This window comes from Cutaneotrichosporon oleaginosum (genome assembly GCF_008065305.1).
Source record: "Cutaneotrichosporon oleaginosum strain ATCC 20508 chromosome Unknown ATCC20508_contig07, whole genome shotgun sequence".
In the NCBI taxonomy this organism is placed as follows: Eukaryota; Fungi; Basidiomycota; class Tremellomycetes; order Trichosporonales; family Trichosporonaceae; genus Cutaneotrichosporon; species Cutaneotrichosporon oleaginosum.
In genome coordinates this window covers 356934-372360 of record NW_027072176.1, presented here as the reverse complement: position 1 = coordinate 372360, position 15427 = coordinate 356934, and the positions used below count along the sequence as shown (strand labels likewise).

The 15427-nt window shown below is 58.4% G+C and overlaps 7 protein-coding genes across 7 annotated transcripts; 5 read left to right on the top strand and 2 right to left on the bottom strand.

Annotated features, from left to right (window-relative positions):
* Positions 1–70: 70 nt before the first annotated feature.
* On the top strand, positions 71–1348 carry COLE_07360 (uncharacterized protein; the record flags this gene model as incomplete). Its single annotated transcript, XM_018421932.2, has 3 exons — positions 71–456; positions 488–860; positions 899–1348. 3 exons carry the CDS (start codon positions 71–73, stop codon positions 1346–1348), a joined length of 1209 nt encoding a protein of 402 aa, XP_018282158.1.
* Positions 1349–2867: 1519 nt separating this feature from the next.
* Positions 2868–4268, bottom strand: COLE_07359 (uncharacterized protein; the record flags this gene model as incomplete). The annotated part of the gene is made up of 6 exons (XM_018421933.2): positions 2868–2914; positions 2949–3238; positions 3289–3714; positions 3762–3893; positions 3931–4001; positions 4053–4268. The coding sequence occupies 6 exons, from the start codon at positions 4266–4268 to the stop codon at positions 2868–2870; spliced, it is 1182 nt and encodes a 393-aa protein (XP_018282159.1).
* A 2242-nt stretch (positions 4269–6510) lies between these two features.
* Positions 6511–7858, top strand: COLE_07358 (uncharacterized protein; the record flags this gene model as incomplete). The annotated part of the gene is made up of 2 exons (XM_018425102.1): positions 6511–6849; positions 6935–7858. The coding sequence occupies 2 exons, from the start codon at positions 6511–6513 to the stop codon at positions 7856–7858; spliced, it is 1263 nt and encodes a 420-aa protein (XP_018282160.1).
* A 763-nt stretch (positions 7859–8621) lies between these two features.
* COLE_07357 (uncharacterized protein) lies at positions 8622–10280 on the top strand (the record flags this gene model as incomplete). The annotated part of the gene is made up of 4 exons (XM_018419333.2): positions 8622–9128; positions 9161–9302; positions 9355–9834; positions 9868–10280. The coding sequence occupies 4 exons, from the start codon at positions 8622–8624 to the stop codon at positions 10278–10280; spliced, it is 1542 nt and encodes a 513-aa protein (XP_018282161.1).
* A 268-nt stretch (positions 10281–10548) lies between these two features.
* Positions 10549–11997, bottom strand: COLE_07356 (uncharacterized protein; the record flags this gene model as incomplete). Its single annotated transcript, XM_018421119.2, has 4 exons — positions 10549–10636; positions 10670–11124; positions 11157–11563; positions 11595–11997. The coding sequence occupies 4 exons, from the start codon at positions 11995–11997 to the stop codon at positions 10549–10551; spliced, it is 1353 nt and encodes a 450-aa protein (XP_018282162.1).
* Positions 11998–12548: 551 nt separating this feature from the next.
* COLE_07355 (uncharacterized protein) lies at positions 12549–13461 on the top strand (the record flags this gene model as incomplete). The annotated part of the gene is made up of 4 exons (XM_018426334.2): positions 12549–12787; positions 12820–12991; positions 13088–13191; positions 13299–13461. The coding sequence occupies 4 exons, from the start codon at positions 12549–12551 to the stop codon at positions 13459–13461; spliced, it is 678 nt and encodes a 225-aa protein (XP_018282163.1).
* A 400-nt stretch (positions 13462–13861) lies between these two features.
* Positions 13862–15262, top strand: COLE_07354 (uncharacterized protein; the record flags this gene model as incomplete). The annotated part of the gene is made up of 6 exons (XM_018421934.2): positions 13862–13942; positions 13976–14001; positions 14148–14167; positions 14209–14350; positions 14515–15101; positions 15150–15262. 6 exons carry the CDS (start codon positions 13862–13864, stop codon positions 15260–15262), a joined length of 969 nt encoding a protein of 322 aa, XP_018282164.1.
* Between the last annotated feature and the right edge of the window lie 165 nt (positions 15263–15427).

Below are 15427 nucleotides of genomic sequence, written 5' to 3'. Positions count from 1 at the left end.
GTCGTCATCACTAAGTCTCGCGAAGAAACTGTGTCGCCCGCCCTTTCCCGGAGGCTGGTCGTCAATCCCCATGAGCCCGAGCAATCTCACCCTGGCCAACACTCTGCCAGTGGGCCAATCCTTCCTTTGGCACCGACATCAGCTGCCCGATCAGACGGAAGAGTACTCGCGAGCGGTGGACAACCCTCCACGCGTCGTTTGTCTTAGGCAATCACTTAACGCACTGTACTTCACAGCTGTGCATCCGACTGTCGAAGCATCCGAGGCGGACCGTGCTGCTGGGTTAACTCGCTCATGGCTCGAAGACTATTTCCAACTCACACGCTATCCAGACCTCGAGGCACTGTACGCGGACTGGCGCATACGCGATCCCAACTTCTTTGGCAAAGTGGATTTGGGCGAGCGGGCTGTCGGCGTTCGCGTCCTGCGACAAGATCCTTGGGAGACACTCATCGCGTGGGTCACTACTTCGGCACAACTAACTCAGATTCATCACCTCGACAAACAACCACATTCCGCGCATCACTTCACTCATGCACCGTTTGTGTGAGCGATTCTCCCCCCCTCTTCTCGCGCTCGACAGCCCAGCCGGGGAGGAAAAGGTCGTCTATCGTCTCTTTCCCCAGCCCTCCGCATTCCCGGAGGAGGGCTTGGAATTGATCCTGCGTGAGCTGGGGTTCGGGTACCGTGCAGGCTTTTTGGACGCCACACTGGCCGTTTTGCGTGCAGAGGGACCCGTAATCGAGACGCTCGAAGCTTTGCGTGGCGGTGACCTCGCCACGACGAGGGAACGGCTTGTTCGCCTCAAGGGAATTGGGAAGAAGGTCGCTGACTGCATAGGCCTCATGTGCATGGATCAGGTTGGTAGATGTCGGGGTATAATTATCTCTGACGGTAGCCCTCCCTCATTCCGGTCGACACGCACATCTATGCGATCGCGGCGCGGCATCCGTCCTTCCCTTCTCATCTGCGAAAAAAGACTATGAGCCCAGTGCTGTACGATGACATCCAGTCCTTTTTGGCTGAGCAGTGGGGACCACTAGGTGGTTGGTGCCAGGCCGTGGTGTTCGCAGCGGACCTCAAGCCTGCAGCGCCGAAGGTCTCTCGCTCCGCGACGCCCATTAAGTCTTCGGCGACGCCGACGCCAAAGAAGAGGAGATCGCCGTCAGAAGACAAGCCATCGCTTCTTGCGGCGTCGCAGCTGGTAAAACTTGAGACCAGCATCGATGTCTCAGAAAGCGATAAACGCACGGTTGCCGAGTTGGAAGAGAAGCTTGAAGTGGTGACGCAGCCGGAGCGGAAGAGGCCGAGGAGAAAGGTTGCGGCTGTATCATACAAAGTCAAGTAGAGAAGCATTGTAGCATACATGTTGTCTGTTGTGGAAGTCATTGAGGACAATAGTGTTTCGATCTGGCCCCGTTTTATCGAGCAATCCTATGTTGTCAAGGTCAGGGGTTTCGTCTCACCAAAGACGATCTCGTGAGGCAGTCCAGTTCACCTTGCAGAGTGCAAAGACGGCTCAAGGTGTATTCAGGCATACAAGCCCCGAGAATACGCATCTCTCTAGCACATCCCATCAGTTCTGGCGGCAGACCTGTTGGACATCGGAAAAACAGAAGAGGCTGAGATGCAACGGTGTCTGAGGCATGCGAGGGTGCGTCGTTGCGGACTGCGACAGCGCTGAACTGTCCCGCCTTACTTCCCCTCACTTTCCTTACGACGCCTTCTTCGCCACATATCACGAAAGTCTGCGCGGCCTTCGTTGGCAAAGGGCATATGAGTGTTGCTGGACCGTAGACGAGTCCAGTGTTGCTTGACGGTAGCATCCTGCGACGGTCTCGCCGGTTACTGTCACAAAATCTGGCTAGGACTCACAAATGACTGGCCGATTTGATGACGTGAAATATGGATGCGACGAGACTTGATCCCGAGGACGGGGGCTGATTTGAGCGACAGCATTAACAATTGCACGCGATGCTTAACGAGACTCAGACGTCACGGTGGGTTCCCATTCTCTCTGTAACTCGTTACCAGGATCATCTAGTGCTGATTGGGATGGCATTGAGCGGCCTTGCCGAGATCGCCTTCATCGAGGCCGCGGAGACGGTCGTCGGTCAGAATGGTGAATGTTTGCCCGTCGGGTGCGTGGTAATGATGCTGCTGTGGGGAGCGTTGGAAGCCATGGCAGAGATAATGCGATTGCACCAATCGGCTGTGATGGGAAGATGGCTGCAGCCACAAAGCATTTAGTAAAGGTGTGGCACCAGTGCTGAGGGTGGGAGCATGCGGGCTTGTCGTTGACGGGATTGGTGTGTGGTTATGGAACGTATTCCTTTTGCTGCTTGTGGCAGGACAAGCTCTAAGATGGTGGTTGCTGCGGTAGCGTCCGCTGTTGCAATACTACATCTGGGAGTGGCGGAAGCATGGAGGAGCCTCGAAGTTAGGTCTCGGGGTACGGCGAACCTTTTTCGCAAGACAGCAGCTCCCCCAATGTCGTTCCTCACAGCGTTATCGTCGTATTGTGGTAGCTTGGCTACGCTTGTATGAGAAGGGAGCTCATAACCTGTCGGACGTCAGAAGCTTTTGCACCGATACACCGCGGCCGTGGTCGAGCGCGATGGTGGGTGGGGTCAAGGCGATGACAGGTCAGCCTCATTATGAGAGAGCCTTCAGCTCGCGATCAGGACCAGTCAACATCGCAAAGACAGGAATAATGCATTTCAGTACCAATCTCTTTCGTGCTTGAGAGGGTATTTAGAAGGCGGAAGGTGAAGGGAGCATTAGAGCACAATGTGGCTTTGATACACCGGCGGGTGGAGAGTATCCTGCGACAGTACAGTCATTTAACTTGGGCACGCGAAAGTTGTTCAGGCAACGATGTAGCTGAGGGCGATGACCGCGTAGAGGATTATGACTTTTGTCAGCGTTACGTCCGTCACTTTACTCACGCATCAGCCCCTCGAGCCAGTTGGTGCGGCCGTCCTGGAGGAGGAGGTTGACAAGCAACACAGAGACAAACATGATGATGGTGTCAAAGTTGTGGAAGAAGAGGGTGAGGTCACGGTGGAAGGGCCAAGCGATGATCACGAGAAGGGGGATCATGCCAGCTGCAATCTGGATGGACGAGCCAACGGCCACACCAATGGTGAGCTCCATCTTGCCCTTGCAGGCCATCCAGACGGAGGTGACGTGCTCAGCAGCGTTACCGACGAGGGGAAGAAGAATGATACCAATGAAGCTGAGTGTCGTCAGCCACAGTTGTCTCAGTGTCACGGCGCCTAAACGTACCGAGGAGGAAGGTGCCACTGCTCAGCAGTCTCGTCAATGCTGCCAACAAGAGTGTCGGCGGCGAAGGCGGTGATGACGGTAACGATGAGAAGCCAAACGCCGGCGCTGTACTTGTCCATGTCTGGAATCTCCTCCTCCTCCTCCTCAGCCTCGAAGAGACCCGAGTGCGTGCGCAGCTGGAAGATGAGGTAGGCAATGTAGGTGCCAAGAAGCATGAGGGCGGTGCCGCGAGAGAGGATGAGAAGGTTAGACGACGGGGCTGGCTCGGGGTCGGTGCCAGGGCTGAAGGACCAGGTCTTGCCATCGGCCTCCGAGGCGTGGTACGCAGCGGGGATGATGAGGGTGATGCACGACAGAGTGAGGAGCGACGAGCTGGCCTGCGCAGCAGTGACCTGGAAAGTAGACTCGTAGAAGTAGAAGCCAGATCTGGACAGTTAGTCTGGATTGAGAAGTGGGTCATTCAATCGACGCACGCGAAGAAGCTCATCCCGAGCACCAGGAGGAGGTTGGACAGGACCGAACCGAGGAGAGAGGTCTTAACAAGGTCAAGCTGGTTCTGAAGAAGAGCAGCGATGGCTACAATGAGCTCCACGGCGTTGCCAAAGCTGAAGGTCAGTTCAGTGTGGAAGGGTGTTTGCTCACGTAGCGTTAAGAAGACCACCAGTGGTCTGACCCATCTTCATGGAAAGTTGCTCGGTGGCATCGCCAAGAAGCTGGGCGAGTTAGTGACCGTCTATTCTTAGTTGCAAGAGAATACAACTGACCTTGGCAAGGGGGATGATGGCGATGAACGAGGTAACGAATCTAGCGACGGCACTCCAGTGGAGAGCCTCTGCGACGAGACAAACTGGGACCGCGATGAGGAAAACATTGAGCCATGAGTTGAAGAGAAGCCAGCGGGTGGATTTGACAATGTTAAACTTGTCACTGTCATCGGTGTGGTGGTCTCCGAGGAGGGGCGTAGACTCATGGGGCGGCATGGCGTGTACTTTGATGCACGTTGATGTGTGCTTGAGTGGATCGAGTGGAGGGGGTGGGGAGATTGAAAGAAAGGAGAAGATGAGGGGCCGTGCGGACGAATGAGAGAATGAAGGGAGGGTTAGTGTTTGATTGACAGGCGGACGCTATGTGCTGCGCAGTGCTGCGCGAGCGGGAAGGGGGAGGGGATTAGAGGAACGGGAGGACGTGGGGGCGGCGGCGTCGGAAGACGGGAAGTCGGAAGACGGGGCGACGAAGTTCGGAGCGGAGATGAGGAGAGAGAGAGAGTGGATGTGATGAGCGGGTGGCTTGAGTGAGGCTTGGACGCCAAGAAGCGAAGCGGGAGGGGGGGGGGGGGGAAGAGAAGGGTGCATGTTTGCCCACCCACCCGCATGCGGCGACCTGGAGCTGGATCACATGACGTATGACCAAATTGAGCTGCCTCCACCTTTCCACCCCATCGCATACATTCCCGCTTGCAGCGTCCAGCGTCGATGGACACAGGTGCAGCGTAGCAGCAGCTGACGTCGATCGACTTGCTGTGCCTGTCCCTGATCTAGACTCACCCAAGTCTGTCACCATGCCATCGGCCGCGGACATCTCCTCATTCTCCTTCGTCTCAAGTGCAGCGGATCAGCGGAGATCACGGCAAACCCGCACGTGCAACCCATCTGTCATCTTTCGATATGATCGATAGCTTGATAGCTCGATTGATTGATTGATTAGCGCTCAATCTATTGTTTTGAACTCGAACCGTCATCGTTCTGATTAACGCAACGCAACCGTAATACGCAACCGTGATGGAGAAGCATCTGGAGCACAAGTCTTCTGCACATTATTATCGTTCTCCTACAGCTTGCGGAACCACGGCAGCCATGATTATCCCGCGGCCAGAGCAGTGCCCAGAGGAGCGTCGGTCATGTCCGTTGACGATACAACTTGAATGACGGAGAAAGCGCCGCGTAGTCTCGGGGCGTCGGCTCGTAGCCGGCGAGAGCCGGAACACGACGTCATGCAGTTTGCCACCCTGCGCTGACCTCCATAGCTTGTTAGCTTGAACGATCTCGAACTAATGCGAGGGGTTGATGTTTGGACGCCATGATGTACGCCACCGACGCATGACGCAGGCGTGTGGCCGTGTGGCGCAGACGCAGGCGTTGGGTGGGTTGGGGCCATTCATGGCCATGTAGCCAGCAGGCAGCTGGCGGCTGGTTGAGCAAGTCGCCACCCAATGCGTTGAGGGCGGGCGCGTGGGGAGACATTACACCGTGCACCAGGCACACATCATCGCCTCGACCCTTTGCTCACTCATCCTGCTCTCTCGCTCACTCTCTTCTTCTCTTCTCCTCCTCCGCTCCTCTTCTTCTTCTTTCCTCCGGCCCCTCGGCCCTCGGCCCTCGGCCTCCTCTCTCCGGTTCACAGCCGTGCCACGCGCGGTCGCTGCTGGTCTTACGCCTTTCATCATCCGAGACAAGGAACATACGAGGGTTCGGAGATCGGAGACAGGACTCACTCTCCATTACAAGTTACCCTTCGCACCGACTCCCCATTTCGTCCAACCCGCGACCCGCCCTGTGCACTCGCCCACTTTGTCATTTCAATCCTCGACAACATGTTATAACTACTCGGCATCGCCCCGTCAGGCCGTCACCTCCATCCCGTCCCCGCGCCCCGCATTCCCATCTGACCACATTCCCATCCATCACACCTTTTGGTGGCGACTTGGTGACATCTCGACCCCTTGCCTCCGCCGTCCATCAGCGCCGACCGACCCTTGGCGTCCTTGGTGCCCTTCGTTGGTGACCTCGTCTCTCTTAAATCTCTAAACCCTCGCGTGCTCACCACTCGGACCACCGCCCAGGATTCTTGCACCGTGGTACTGCCGACAGGTGGCCAGGTGGGACGTGAAACCCCCAAACCACTTGAAACCCCACGCGCTCGCTCGCTCGCACGCACGCACACACACATCCAATCCACCTCACCCCACCTTCCTTCTCTCCCCACTAGCCCCACCAGCAGCCCCACTGCACCCACCCACCCCACGCCCATACTCGCACATACTCGGTACACCTCGTACACCTCACCGCTTGTACCGCTTCCAGCTTGCAGCTGTTTGTTGAGACATCGAGTCATACAGACAGTCGACCACGCACGCGCTCTTCTCTCCTGTCCCACTCATAACCCCTCGCTCGACTTCCTCATCACTCATCAACCCATCCACTCCCAACATCCCCCCTTCTCACAATGTCCACCGCCGTTGAATTCCGCAAACATCCCGTCTCTCCCGCCCCGGGCTCTGACAGCGAGTTTATGAGCAGCGATGGCCAAGAGCACCCCAAGCCCGTCTCTCTCCTCAGCTCAATGATGGCTGGGCAGACATCGCCACGGCGCAAGCTTCCCTTCAGTGGCTACACGTCCGGTCCATCGGCGCCGTCAACCGCGCCATCGACCGCGGTCTCAAGCCCACGGCCACAGGAAGAACCCGTCTCAATTCTCCGACGAAGCAGTGTGGGTTCGGACGGCGAGCCGTTCTTTCTCCCCTTGGCCCGTGTGTTGCCCACCTCACCCGAGAAGCCAGAACTTGTGAGTTCAAGCGACAGTGCGAGACGGCCCCCCACTGCCTTTCTCTTCTATTCCTCCCGACGCACACACATGATTGACTAGCTAGAAACAACCTCGTCCCAGCGCCCTCAAGTTCGCGGTAACCAGTCGCCCAACTGAGTTCGAGCGCCAACCCGTGGCCACAGTGCCGCAGCACGACGATGAGGAAGATCGAGGGACAGCCACAGACAAGGGCTATGAGGAAGACTCGGAAGACGGCTTCTCGTCGGACGACGAACCTTCCTTCATGATGCAGGCACACCACAAGATGGCACTTGCACGCGCTCGGGAAGCACAGCTCGCCGCAGCACGACCGTCTTCGACCTCCCCGCCTCCCCGTTCCGCCGCTCTTCCTCCACGTCGCGGACGTGGACATGTACGCGTTGATCCGGCCGTCACTGCAGATGACAGCGGACGCTGCAGCCGTCATTACAGCCCGCCTCCAGACACTCGGACGCGCTCTGCACCCCCTGGCCCGCGTGACGGGAGGGCGGGGAGCCCAGTGCCAGAACGCATGGACGTTGACGACGATGATGATGACGATGATGATGATGATGATGGTGATGATGATGACGAGGAAGAGCAAGAGGAGAACGTGAAGAACGATAGCCGCAACAGTGGTGATGTTGCCCTCGGGAACGATGTTGTCGCCGACCATGCCTCAAGTCCTATCTTTTCAACATCAACTGAGCCATCGGCGGCCATGGCTTCATCAATTGGCTCAGGCATGCGCAACATGCTGCGCCGCGCGTCTGAACACCTACCGTCGTTCCGTCGCCCATCATTCACCGCCCCCATCCTGGAAGAGTCAGTCGCGCTCGACGATGACGATGTGTCCACCGACAATGGCCGCGTGTTGCTGTCAAGGGCACATTCACTGGGGGCGAGAACGAAGCCGGCCGCCATGAGCGTGTCACAGGACAATGTCACCAGCATCCCTAGCCGTCCGATTGCTTGCCCTACCACGCCCCGCACTACGCCACGTACATGACTTGTTCCGGACACGAAGAACCGCGGCGACCCCGCGTTTGTAGCGATATAGTTGGTAGTTGCGAAAGACGACCACATCGAGTTGAGTGTACATACGAATCCAATACCACCCATGTGGTCGTGCTGCATCGATATGCGGGTAAAGCGTCGAATCCACACGGCATTATCACCGCAGGATCAAGGTTGACAAGTGAGCATGTGACCGATAGCTTGGAATGCAGGGCCAGTTGCTCGGGCTGTCATTGGCGGATCACAAGAGCAGCCCGGGCCAGACGTTCGGCCCCGGTGACGCATTATACTATTAAGCCTGGATTGTGGGTGCCCCGCCTTGGCCCTATTCAGTTGGCCTTTGTTCATGTCTACGTGGGAGTAGGTTGGGAACGGAGCAGCAGCTGCGAGGACAGGACACAAAGCGGCAGAGGAGGGGAGGCATCGGAGTCAATCGCCAGACGGGGCTGTCCGGAACATCGCGAGAAAGCAGAGCAGTTGGTGGTCCGAGTGACGACAATGATGGGAATGTGGCCAGCGCGGGGATCTTGAGAGTCCCAACGGCAGCGGCAGTTGAGCCCGCCGTCGAGTGCCGAGAGCCGTTCCTGCGGGCGGCCGCACCACACCCTATCACGACTCACCCTCGCACACCATTCGATCACTGTCCACTGCATCACACCTCGAGATCGTAATACACAACTCCACTTTCTCACTAAGTCTCTCTACACTTGACCCATTCCATTACTGTCTCACATTGGTCGCTCGCTCCTCATTCCATGATGGAGCCATCGCCGTCGAACCCGACCCACACACAGTCGCACCGCCGGCGTCCCTCCCTCCAGCTCCCTCCCGCCGCCTCTCCGCGCTCCCTCCCCCTCCCCTCCCCGCGTGCCATTCCCAACTCCTCACCCCGCCCGATACCCATCACTTCGCCGCGTGCTGTCCCCCTCCCCGTACCCCAGCGCCATGGCAGCATCGTCGGCTCGTATGGCTCCATGACAGACTTCACGGCGATGTCGCCCCGCCAGCGCCGCCGGGGGAGCATGAGCGGCAGCTTCAGCGGCTCCGCATCGCTTGGCAACTCGTTTGTCCTCGGTCCCGCTGTGACAGACGAATTTGACAGCTGGCTAGATGTGACGGCCGAGGATGTGCTCAAGGCTGTTGAGACGGAGACACCACGGGTAACTGGTGACACTGGTCTCGAGAAGGCCACGGAGATCCTCATCAAAAGCGGTGCGAGTTGCCTACTTGTTGAGACGGGCGGAGGGTTCGGCCTCTTTGACGTGCGTGATTATTATTGCAGAGCTGACGCCAGTTCTCGGATCTCAACACTGTTCTTCTGCTGGTCTTGCTCTCCGCATCGCAGGATGCGACCGAGGAAATCTTTGACGATCGTTCCCGCGAGCTCATCAACTACTTCAAGCGCGGCATTCGCTTCGGTGTCGGCGCCGTCTGTGGTGCGTAGAAGTCTCTGGAACCGTCGCTCTCCGCGTCCTCGGCTAACAGCAGACATCTCGCAGAAGAATCCCTGCCACCCGTTCCCACCCAGCACACCTCTGCGCCGCCTGTTGCCACTCTTCGCATCGGGCATTCACCGTGTCGTCATCAGCGGCGACACGCCGCACATCCTCTCGGCGACCGCACTTCTCGCGCACCTCACGCGCAAGCCCCCTCCCATCTTCCGCATGCCGCTCTCCGAGGTCGACCTCCCCCTGCACCAGCTCGTCTCACTGCCTCAGACAGCAACTGTGCTGGACGCGATGCAGGTCATGAGCCTGAATGGTCTCAGCGCGCTCGGTGTGACTACCGGCGACCCAGACCGCGAGGGCGAGCTCTCATCCCTCATCGGCGTCGTCACGACCACCGATTGCGCCAAGGTCGTAGTCCCCAGTGAGGGCAAGCAAGCGCTCGAGATGAGTCTGGCAGACATGTGCAAGGGCGTCCTGTCCGAATACCCCGGTAGCGACCTCGGGGAGGAGCGCGTCCCTGGTGAGTTGACCGACCGTGTCCAGCTGACGCCAGTGCACACCATCACACCAGCGACGACGGTGCTGCATGCCGCGAGCCTCATCCTCGCGACGCGAAACGAGCGCGTCTTCATGCGCACGCTTCCCGCTGCGTCCCCGCCTCTGTCCCCCGTCTCATCGCTGGACAAGTTCACGCCCCCGGCCTCGCCAGCCCTCGAGGGTGTGAACGTCGGCCTGCCCGCGCCGCCACCGACCGTCCTCTCGTCGCAGTACGTCATCTCAATCCTGGATATCCTGGCATGCCTTGCACGTTCGTGCCATGGCAAACTCTCGCCCTTTGAGCCCACCGCTGGCTCCGAGTCGTGGGACATGCTGCCTGACAGCGTCAGCCGGCGGCGCCGACGTGCTAGTAGCTCTATCTCGGGCTTTGCGACGTGGCGCTGGGCTGGTGAACTCCCGCCGTTTTAATCTACTCGTCAACACTTCCCCCTCTCCCCCTCCCCCACTCCCCCACTCCACTTCTATTCCCTCGTGTCCCGCTCTAGCTCTCATCCATCCCATCATCCGGGCCACTGTTGCAATCATCGAAACACAACATCATGCAGTCATAAAGTTACGTCGACAGTGTAGTATGCAAAAGATAACTGTTACGGGGTGGTAGCTAGCTGTGGGATACAAGGGCGGGGGGTACCGCTGGTATTGTTCGGGACGCAGTTCAAGCTCAAGGAGTGTGAGGTTACAAGAAGTAGTGAATCGCTCCGGCTACGGCAGCGACTGTCATCATCCCGCCCGCGCCAAAAGTGGCGATCCAGTCGTGAGTAGAACTGTAAGTCAGAGTTATCTTTGACCCAACTCACCGTTGCTCGATGGGCACCACGATACTGGGCATCTTCTCGTCAATGTCGTCGGCGAGCATGCGCTCCAACCGCGCCTCCTTCTCCGTCCACACGTTACGCAACCAGAGCTCGAACTCGCGCCCCTCCTCCGCCGTAGCGAGTGGCGTGATCTCCGCGCTGTTATACGGAGGCTTCGGAAGCGACGGGATCTCGTCTACCGAGTAGAGGTGCAGGTGCAGCCGCACCGTTGGGGGCGGCACGCCGTGGAGGTACACCGAGCCCAAGCCGTACCACTCTTGTGGATACTTGCCGAACGGCACGCCGGGGTACGCGACAGTCACGTCAAGGAGTTGGATGTCCGGGATAGAGGGAACGAGGGTGCGGAGAGCGAACAGCAGTCCAGTCGAGCGCGGGTGGAGCACGCCGTTGAGGTCCCGGATGTTCTCGCGCGCGGCGTACTTTGCACTCTTTGCGCGCTGGGGTTAACACGAACAGAGAGTCAAGTCACCTCATTGTCAGACACAATCGTGCCTTCGGGGAAGATGAGCAGCCACAGCGGGTTCCCAGCGGCGGACTGCTTCCCCAGTCTTGTGAGCGAGCGCGTGAGATGGTCCCGGTCGGCGGCCCATGAGCGGTGCATGAAGATGAAGCGGAAGAACTGCATGCCCCACCCGACGAAGGGGATGTGCTTAAGGCTGGCTTTGAGGAGGATCGTGAGACCGCGCGCATGGCCAGCATAGCATGCCAGGATCCAGAGATACATCCAGTCCGTGTACGCCTGGTGGTTGGCCATGAGCACCAGGCGCGGTGGGAGGTTGATTGTGCCGTCGGGCCCGACCAGACCCGACAGCTCGGGCGGCGCGTTCGTCGTGATGGTGAGCGAGGTGGGCGCGCACAGCACCGTGATTGCGATGACTACATCAGCTGGGACCGGTGCGGGACGTACGCAAGCGGCCAAAGCCGTCCTTGGTCCAGTCGATCGCGCGCTCATAGTACCGCCGTCCGCCAGGGAGCAAGAGGAGGAGTGCGAAGAGGAACTGGGCGCTGTTGATGCCCAGAATGCCGAGGTCGAAGATGAGGGGGAAGACAATCTTGTTGAACCAGCTCCCATGCCCGGATGGCCGGTCCGCGATGGGGATGGTATAGAGCGGTTGCATCGCGGTGGGCTGAGACAGTCGTGCGGAAAGCGGGAGTGAGCGTGACGGTGACGATGCGGAGGGGGAGGGGGCGCGCGGCGCAAGCTTATAAGACCCTCTATCTGATGCTCGTTGCGAGTGATGGGGCGGCGACGCAAGATGAGATAGCGACGAGCGGCCTGCGTATGCAATGAGGCGATGTCGCGTCCGCATGATACAGCTTCGGGCCAGAGTGGCCGAGTGGCGGTGGCGACTAACGGCTAATATGGGCTCAATTGAGGGGTGTGACGTCGTCGATCGATTTGCCACCCATTCTAATGAACTCTTAATGCCTTGGTGCCTCAAATTGTCGGTGTGCCTCGATTCCCAGAGAATCCAAGGACGCGTCTATACAGTGGCAGCAGGAATTGAATCGGCGGTATACATGCAACATGGCAGAATGAACAAGATGGAACGAGGAGAACGCTTCGGCGGAAATATCTGTTGCTCGAACTTGGCGAATCCCCATCTTTTGGCGGTCGAGGATCAAGAACATGCTTCGCAAGAAGTAACCGCTGCTCTTGAACTTCAGAACCGAGCAGTGGGAAGACGACGGAGACGAGCCGTCGGTCCGTCGGCCAGCTCAGCCAGCTACCGAGGGCACGGTCTCGCAGCATGGGCACGGGCCATGCTGCACGTCCTGTCACCTCTTTATGACATTCTGTTAATCTTCTGTTGGAGCAGTTCACTCCCCTTCGTCCTCTACACGTCCAGCTCCTACGACTATGCCCATACTCACCATGCATCTGCCCCAGCTGTCGTACAGGCGGCACGTCGCTCTTTTGGTGGCCCTTGTCCTCTCCTCCCTCATTCTAGTGTACGTCCTCTCGCGGAACTGCTCACTCAGCACGCTCATCACCTTCTCGTCGCCCTTCATTCCAAGCATCTCGTTCCTTCGCGGCCCCGCCTCGTTCGGCGTGTTTGGCTACTGCGAGGACGGCTGCATGCGTGGGGCTCCTTACGAGTGTGTGTCGACCGGGTCGTTGTTGACGGAAGGTGGAGCCCGGCGATCAACGCCTCGCTCACGGGCGTAATGCTTCTCTGGCCTATCTGTGCGTTCGTGGGTGAGGAGCAGTCTAACGCAGGTATGGCAAGCAATTTCCTTGCGCTCGTCGTGATCGGTTTCTCCTGCGTGCCTGGGAGCCAAGTCCCGTTCTATCTCGCCATGGTACGTTGCGTATTCGGAGATACTCAGAGCGGAAGCCGCAGAAGCGCCCGGCGGAAGCGCCGCTTGACCGGACAAGAGCCTGAGAACTGATACCAGGGCGTCAGCACCACTACCATGTACCTTGCTTGGCTCCTTGGCATCTTCGGCTGGAGTATGGCGCGGCGCGGTCTCGCGATCGGCGAAACCAAGTCAGAACTGGGGTGAGCTTTCCGCGGATGTAGCTAATGTAGCGCGGCGCACTGGGTGGGTCTTGTGGCCATGATGTGCTTGGGATGGTGAGTTTGGCGTGAGTGTCAGCTTACCCCAGTTCGTGGGTCGTCGGCTGGCCAGAGCCGCCTGTTGGCGTGACGGAGCGCAAGACTCGAAGGAAAACCGTGCGCCATAGAGGACACGGGCCTGCGCAACAGACGGACGAGTATTACCATTATAGACGCACGACGCGCGAGTTCACGCCTGCGACGCGCGTGTGATTGGTATAAGCAATGCAGTAAAACTTGTAGGAAAAGATCGACGAACGTATAGATGAGACTAGCAAGACAGTATGAAAGCATGCCTCGCTGATCACGCCGCACTGACGTCAGACGGACGAGTGACCCCTTTCAGGCCGCGGCCTAATATGAGGCGCGGGGCAGATACCGAGCTCAAAACACGGCCGGTAGATCGGCGGAGGAGACATTCCATGCGGCCGTGAATAACTACGTGCTCTTAGGCCAACGACGTCACCCCTCCAGCCTCCCCGTGATAAGTAAAAAGAGCGTGCTCGCTGCTCGACGTGTTCTACATATCTTGCGTTCTGTTTGTTTGGCTTGAACACTTGGTGGACACTCATACGATCACATCTCAAACCGGGCCGTCAACGACTCCATCAACATGTCGATTAAAACCGCCGATAAGGCGGCTGTTGCTCCCCTCACTCCCACATTCACCGCGACCGACTATGCCAAGTTCTTTGTGAGCTCTAAAGCCTTTGTGAGCTGACGGCAGACTGCTGGCGCTTTGTGCTGCACTCTGTGAGTAGCGGAATACCCGTGCTGGGGGGCCGGGACGTGCCCCCGCCGGTCGGCGCATCTGCCTCGGAGATGCGGAGGCCGGTGGGAGGCCTTGTCGGCCCATTACCGTGTACCGTCCATCCAGTCTGTTCAGCGCTGACCTGCAGCTCCCATGGATTCATGACACGTGAATACCTCAGTTGGCTCCTCGACGCCCGCTAACCCCAGCCATTGATGTCGTCAAGACCCGTATTCAGATTGACCCCGGCCTTAAGGGCTACGGTCTCGTCTCCGGAGCACGCAAGATTGTCGCTGCCGAAGGACCTAGAGGTCTCATCGTGGGAGCAGGTCCTACGTTTGTAGGGTACTTGTGAGTAGGAAGGAGTTGTGGAACAGCAAGGTGGTCTTCCTGTTTGATGAGGGACTCATCGAGTGCACCCCAGTCCGTAACCCACGTCTTTTGGGTGGGGAGTTCTCCGGGGCCACTATGAGCTAGCTTGCGCAACCGTTGAGAAGTATGTCCACTGACGCCAGCCTCCAAGGTGGTGCCAAGTTTGCCGGCTACGAGGCGGCGAAGAAGTACCTTGTCGACCTCTCCGGCTCGCGCGAGGCCGCGATCCAGAACCGTACAGCCATCTACCTGGGCGGCGCTGCGATTGCCGAGTTCTTTGCAGACATTCTGCTCACGCCCGCCGAGGCTACGCGCATTCGCCTCGTCTCCAACCCAAAGTTCGCCTCGGGAATGGTCCCAGCCTTCACCAAGATCCTGAAGACAGAAGGCATCGGCTCGTTGTATGCCGGCTTCATCCCCATCCTGTGCAAACAGATCCCCTACGCTATCGGACAGTTCACGGTCAACGAGCGTTGCATCGAGTACATTTACGGGCGAATGACCCCGTACCAGCGCGCCCACCTTACCAACACCCAGCACTTTGGCATCACTCTCACCAGTGGTATCATCGCCGGTTTCGCCGCTGCCATCCTCTCGCATCCGGCTGACACGCTGCTGTCCCAGATCAACAAGGGACATGGGCCGGAGGGATCGCAAGTGTCACGTCTCGTCTCACTGGCAAAGCAGGCGGGCTTCAAGGGCCTGTTCGCCGGCCTTGGGCCACGTATGAGTAAGTACTGGATGGCGCGAAGTGGATGAGCACAGCGCTGACAACCAGTCATGACTGCTGGCCTCGTGTCTTCCCAGTTCATCATGTACGGCTGGATCAAGAAGGCACTTGGAGCGCCCCCGGGCATCGAGATCCACAAGGAGACCAAGGCGCCCAAGTAGGACATTATAGAGTAGAGAGTGTGATTAGTTTGTCATATAGCCGGTTCTGTATTGGAACGGTGAGGAGAGATTCTTGGCTTGGCGCCGCTGATCTGATCTGATGATCATCAGATAAACCGATGATCACACGTGCGACGCCAATCGTTGCTCGGCACGATAGGTTCA